General features: G+C 34.7%; 1 protein-coding gene across 1 annotated transcript; it reads left to right on the plus strand.

Annotated features, from left to right (window-relative positions):
• Positions 1-4,483: 4,483 nt before the first annotated feature.
• On the plus strand, positions 4,484-5,500 carry LOC100723984 (olfactory receptor 8K1). Its single transcript, XM_003464342.1, has one exon. It carries the CDS (start codon positions 4,484-4,486, stop codon positions 5,498-5,500), a length of 1,017 nt encoding a protein of 338 aa, XP_003464390.1.
• Positions 5,501-6,212: the final 712 nt, after the last annotated feature.

Raw genomic sequence — 6,212 nt, forward strand, 5'->3', positions numbered from 1 at the left:
TATACTTCTGAATTTGATTCGCTAATGCTTTGCTGAGTGTTTTTGTTACAAGAATATTTGTCTGTGCTTCTCTTACTGCTTTGTTATTAAGTCTTGCTTGATTTCAGCATCAGGGTAATTCTGACGCCTATACAGAGTGTGGAAAAAATTCTTCCCTTTCAATTTTCTTGTAGTATGTCAGGAAAAAATTATATTCCTTCATTTTTAAAAGTTTAGTGAAATCCAAATGAAGATATCTGGCTCTTATTTTTCCTGTTTGGAAAATATATTACTGCTTCATTATCATAATGTCTGATCTATTTAAGTTTTCTAGATATCCATGATTCAGATTTTGCATATTATATATGCCCAGAAATTAATTGATATCTTCTAGAGTTTTTGTATTTATTAGAACACAACTGTCTGTAAAAATCCCTAAGATTCTTTGTATTTCCATGGTGTCACTTACAATACCACCTGTTTTTTTTTTTTCTTATTTTATTCTTTGGCTCTTCCCTCTTGTTTTTAAGGTTTTATCCCAGGCACATAAGGATGATTCAATATACACAAATCTATAAATCTAATGCAGCACATCAAAAAAGCATGAGGAAAATAGCATATGATTATGATAAAATATTAGATAAAATTTTATGTCACTTCATGATAAAAAATGAAAACTCAGAAGTTAAGATGGGGAAATAAATTCAGCAAAGTTGCAAAATACATAATGAATATATAAAACTCAGGAGCACTGGTACCAACCCATAATTAATTTACTGGGAAAAAAAAGTCATGAAAACAATTTCAAATAAAATGACTCCAAAAAGTAAAGTATCTAGGAATACACTTAACCCAGAAAGTGAGAAAAGTCTGCAATGAAAATTTAAAACGTCTGATGAAGTAGAATGAAGAGGATGCAAGGAAAAAGATGACCTTCCGTGTTCATTGACTGAAACAAGAAAACTTCTTTTCATGTTTACAGTGTACAGAGCAACCTATAGCTTTGATTTAATGCATATCAAAATGTCAATGGCCTTCTTCACATAACTGGAACAGTAATTCTAAAGGGAATGTGGAAGTACAAAGATCTCACCTAGTCACAAAATCTTGAGAAAAAATGAAAACTGGTAAAGATATAATCCAAAATATTCTACTTTTCCATAATAATCAAGTAGCCTGTTTGTGGCATGAAATAAGGTGAACACAACAGTACTGAGAGGCCATAAATAACCCTCTGTATGTATAATGGGTATGCAATACAGCTGCAAACAAACAAGTCAGTACCTTTAATAAATGGTGTTGGAAAAACTGGATATTTACATGCTGCAGTTTGACATTTAATCTCTATAACCCTAGACTGAAAGTAATTCAGAAAAGGTGCAAGAGTTAAGTATGATTTGAGATTATTGAACTAAAATCTGGCAGAAATACTTGCAGATGTTTGGTGATGTTTTTGTTTGTTTGTTTGTTTTATTTTGATAAGACAACAAAAGCACATGAAACAAAATTGAAAACAGACCAAAAGGTTTATATTAAGCTGACAGCACACAACACAGCACATGAAACAGAATGGCAGAGAGACAGCCTTGTGGAATGGGAAACAAATTCTAAACTATTCACCTAATAAGAAATGCTTTGTAGAACTATAAGGAGAGTTGTATATGAGTGGACATTTTTCAAAATATGAAATTCAAATGACCACAAATTTATGGGAAAGAATGATCAAAACCTTTATCCATCGGGGAAATGAAGTTTAAAACTACCATGAATAATAGCCTCATATCCATTGCAATCACTTCAGTGAAAAAAAGAAAACAAAACCCCATAAGTTGTCTTATATAAGAAATTCAAGATATAAAACAATTTTAAGAACAAAATAAAATGTAATCAATAAAAAATCGGAGAATAGATTTTTGGAAAATGAGAAGGCAATATAGAGATAGAGGACTAGGAGAGGGAGAGAAAGGAAAGGAAAAAAATTAAGGTATGTTAAATTCATGCAGCTACACCCTAACGTGAGTATAAACATGGACTGCGCATGTGTACTATTAAAAAGTTTAAGAGACATGCAAACATTGCTGAATAGGATTTGGTGTAAAGGCAACTCTGACTATTGGTGGAAATTAAATTAGTATGGTCATTACAGAGAATAGCACAGAGCTTGTAAAACTAAAGTAAAAACAGAACTACGCACTACAGGAGTCAGTTTTCCTGTTTTGTGGCATATATTTTAAAAAACCCAAACAAAAAAAGGAAGTCATGGCTGGGGATTTAGCTCAGTGTCATAAGTGCCTGCCTATCAAGTGCAAGGTTATGATTTTAATCTTTGGTTAAAAAAAAAGAAAAGGAAATCAATATATCAAAGAGACATTTGACCACCCATACTTATTGTAGCATTTTTTGCAATAGCCAGGCAAGGGTCACAGCTTGAGTGTTCCACTCACATGGCACACATACAGTATTATTTAACCATGAAAAAGAGTGAAATCCTGTCATTGCTGACAACATAAGAGCAAATGGACATCCTTGAATTTCTGAAAATCAGTGAAAAAGACAAATTCTTAAAATAGCTCCAGAGTAAAGTTAAAACATTTACATATATATGGAAATAATGGACACTGATTGTTTTTTACAAAATCTTTACATCTTTTAGGACATTTACTTGTGATTTCACATCCAAAAACATTCTCAATAAATGAATTTCATCATTGAATGCTGTGTGACATATTTCTTGGAATTCAATCATGCATTTATCCATGTGTTATACAAACAGCCTCTACTTAATAATTTCAGGACATTGTATAATTGAATGGTTACAAAGGCCTGTTTGTGGCTTCTGGTGTTTAGTGAAATTACGTGAACTTTTTAATCCATTAAGTAACTTTCCCAATGGACTAATTGGAAGTTAATTAACAGATAAGTAAACCCTCTCTCTCAGGTAATTATGTGCAATTTGTTTATCCACAAATTGCATTTAATCTTCAACAGACCAAGTCTTGAAGATGAAAAAGAAAATGAGTCAGTTCTTTAACAACCTGTCATAAATAGAACCAGAGGAGTCTAAAGCAGAAATCCAGTGAGGTGAGTAGATACATTCATCTTTAACAGTTTCTAAGAGCATGTAGTTTAAAATGCATTATAACCAAGGATGTGAGATGGCCTTCAAATGTGCAAAAGTGCCTCTTCCTTTGAAATACATGTTCTTGTCCTCCAAAAGATGACAAGTCAAGACAAGAGTGAGTCTGCTGTTCACTTTCCAGTGCCCCCTGTAGGCACAGCAGCTTACTTTTCAGTGGTCCATTTTTTATATCAGCTCATTGCTTCACGCATCTGTTTTAACCAGGACTTTGCATTATTCATCTGGTATTTTTTCTATTCCATCCCATTCCTATTTCCCATTTCTTTGGAGTCTCCTTCATGGAGAGGTGGCCTCATAGACTGTGCTACACCTCTAGACTATTATTCATTTATGTCTTCTACAATTTACTTATTCATTTATTTATGAGACAGGAGCTTGCTAAGAGGCTAAGTCACCCATGCTGAGTGCAACCTTGTGGTTCTCTTGCCTCAGTTGAAAAAGTGCTGGGATTTCAGGCCTGAGTCACCACATTTGGGTTGAGATTAGAATCCTGAGGGACAATGACAGTATTTGAACCTCGCCTCCACCAGTAATAGTCTATGTGAAGCTTGTTAAGTTGCTCAGTTGTTTGAGCCTGTTTACTTTTCAATAGGGTGCTATTACTACCTTCCTAGTGTATTGTGGGGGTCATATTAATGTTTGTAAAATGCTTAGAAAATTGGCAGGCAGCAAATGTACACACTTTAATTGTTGAAACTCATTTGTATTCTTTTTTCTGTGGTGCGTTTTTCTCATTATGATCCCTGAAGGGAGGGTAAAAGATACATAATTACACTATTTGGTCTACTCCTTTTCTGTAGCAGAGGATATGTGAGGTTGTTAGGAGTAGCGATTCATCATGCAAGATGGACTGATGTGGCAAAAGCAGATGGAGATACTGACAACATTCATATGCTCATGTTAGAGTACTGGATTTTATGATCAGTAAATAAGCAGAGATGTATTGAAGGATTTATTCAACAGAGGTTTTCAAAGTCTTTCTACTCTTGCTTCTTTAAACGTATTCGATGATCAGCATTAAGATAAGTTTCATTATTTAGATGCATATGTCTGTTCCACAAATTACATGAGAATTTTAAAAAGCTAAAATAATAAATACATTTTTGATGTGGTAAAATGGCCTGGCGTTTAAAGAAGCATGTATTAGTATCTGCATGAGAACAACCACTTTGCAATATTTTGCCGTTTAAAGTTTCATTGAATGTGAGCATAGCTCTTGTGATTTTGGCCTGGTGGGAAGCCTAACAGTCTACTTAGGACCTGATACAAAGGTATCTATAGGTCATATACACCATACTACAAATTCTCTTAGATGGCATTTCAAATATAACTGGTGTTGATTTTATCCTTATACAGGTTATCAAGATGAACCATATGGAAAAGCTCAATCATACTGCAGTGACTAAGGTTACAGAATTTATTATCATGGGGCTCACTGAAAACACTAGCCTCCAGGGGCCACTTTTTGCCATCTTTCTCATCATATACTTGGTCACAATAATGGGAAACCTGAACATGATCATCTTGACCCATTTGGACTCTAAACTACACAACCCCATGTATTTTTTCCTTAAACATTTATCAATAACTGATCTTGGTTACTCCACTGTCATTGGCCCAAAGATGATGGTAAATTTTGTAGTACACAAAAATACCATTTCCTATAGTGCTTGTGCCATCCAGATGGCATTCTTTGAGATTTTCATCATTACTGAATTGTTCATACTCTCAGCAATGGCCTATGATCGCTATGTAGCCATCTGTAAACCTCTCACGTACATGGTCATCATGGCAGACCGGGTGTGTTGGGGTTTGGTTATTGTTCCCTACCTCTATAGCATCTTTGTGTCACTGTTGCTCACAGTGAAGTTGTTTACATTGCCCTTCTGTGGCTCTAACATCATCAGGTATTTTTACTGTGACTGTCTCCCTCTGATGACCATGCTCTGCTCTGATACGCAGGAATTAGAGCTGATAATCTTGATCTTCTCTGGCTGTAACTTGCTGTCCTCATTCCTGATCATTCTCATATCTTACATGTTTATTCTTGTGGCCATTGTTAGAATGAGCTCAACTGAGGGGAGATACAAAGCCTTCTCCACCTGCAGCTCCCATCTGACCGTGGTGGCAGTGTTCTATGGCACATTGCTGTTTATTTACCTGAAGCCCAAATCCGGCCATGCTTTTGATGTTGATAAAATGGCCTCTGTGTTTTATACGTTGGTGATCCCAATGCTGAACCCATTGATCTACAGCCTGCGCAACCGAGAAGTAAAAGATGCCCTCAAGAGAACCTTAGCTCATCGATTCAGATTCCCACCCAACATTCAGTGTCAGTCTTTGTTTAATGTTCCATCATCGTACTTTAGTATTAAAAAGTAGAACTACTTTGCAATTTGTTTCCTTCTTTATCATGGCATCTTATATCAAACTGTACTCTTTTTCACTGAGATAAAACTAATAAATATTGTACTCATGTAACACAAGCCACAAGCAGTATTCCAGATTATACAGGAACTTTCATTAGTTACAAATAAGAAAATTCAGGCAAAAGTTTTGGTTGATCTTAGACTTGCAGAGGTGAAACTGATTATTTAGTTATTTAATTTTATTTTCTAGGAAAAATAAAGCAATTATTTTTAAAGAAAATTATAGGGGAATAACAATATTAATACAGTAAGTATTGTTAGGTTTCAAGGAGTTACTCAGAGAAAAAGATACGTGCATAAAAGTTCTTCAAACAATAGCACAAACCTTTCTTTTCAGTGAACTAAGTGAAGCCCAGAGTATAAATGACCTGTACTTTCTTTTATTTTCCCTTCCTCCTTTCCCTTTTCCCCCACCCTAGTTCCTCTTCCCTTTTGAACAATTTCTTTCCATTTCACATTACCTGTTGTACATTTTAAACCTTATTTACTCTTTGATTTCTTATACCAGAGAGAGTTTTTAACATTTAAAATGAAGCAAAATTAATCATAGAATTAGTAAGAGACCATCTATAATAGTCTCTGGGCATTGAAATGCAGAAGATTGCAGTGGGAAGATTGTGTTAGTTTTAATGGATGCAAGTACTTAAATATCACATATGACACAA

Source organism: Cavia porcellus, unplaced genomic scaffold (assembly GCF_034190915.1).
Source record: "Cavia porcellus strain 051 isolate PalLab524CR breed Dunkin Hartley unplaced genomic scaffold, mCavPor4.1 scaffold_17, whole genome shotgun sequence".
In the NCBI taxonomy this organism is placed as follows: Eukaryota; Metazoa; Chordata; class Mammalia; order Rodentia; family Caviidae; genus Cavia; species Cavia porcellus.

What these genes read in the sequence shown, in the direction of transcription:
- LOC100723984 (XM_003464342.1), top strand. Translation starts at nt 4,484, where the DNA reads ATGAACCATATGGAAAAGCTCAATCATACTGCAGTGACTAAGGTTACA.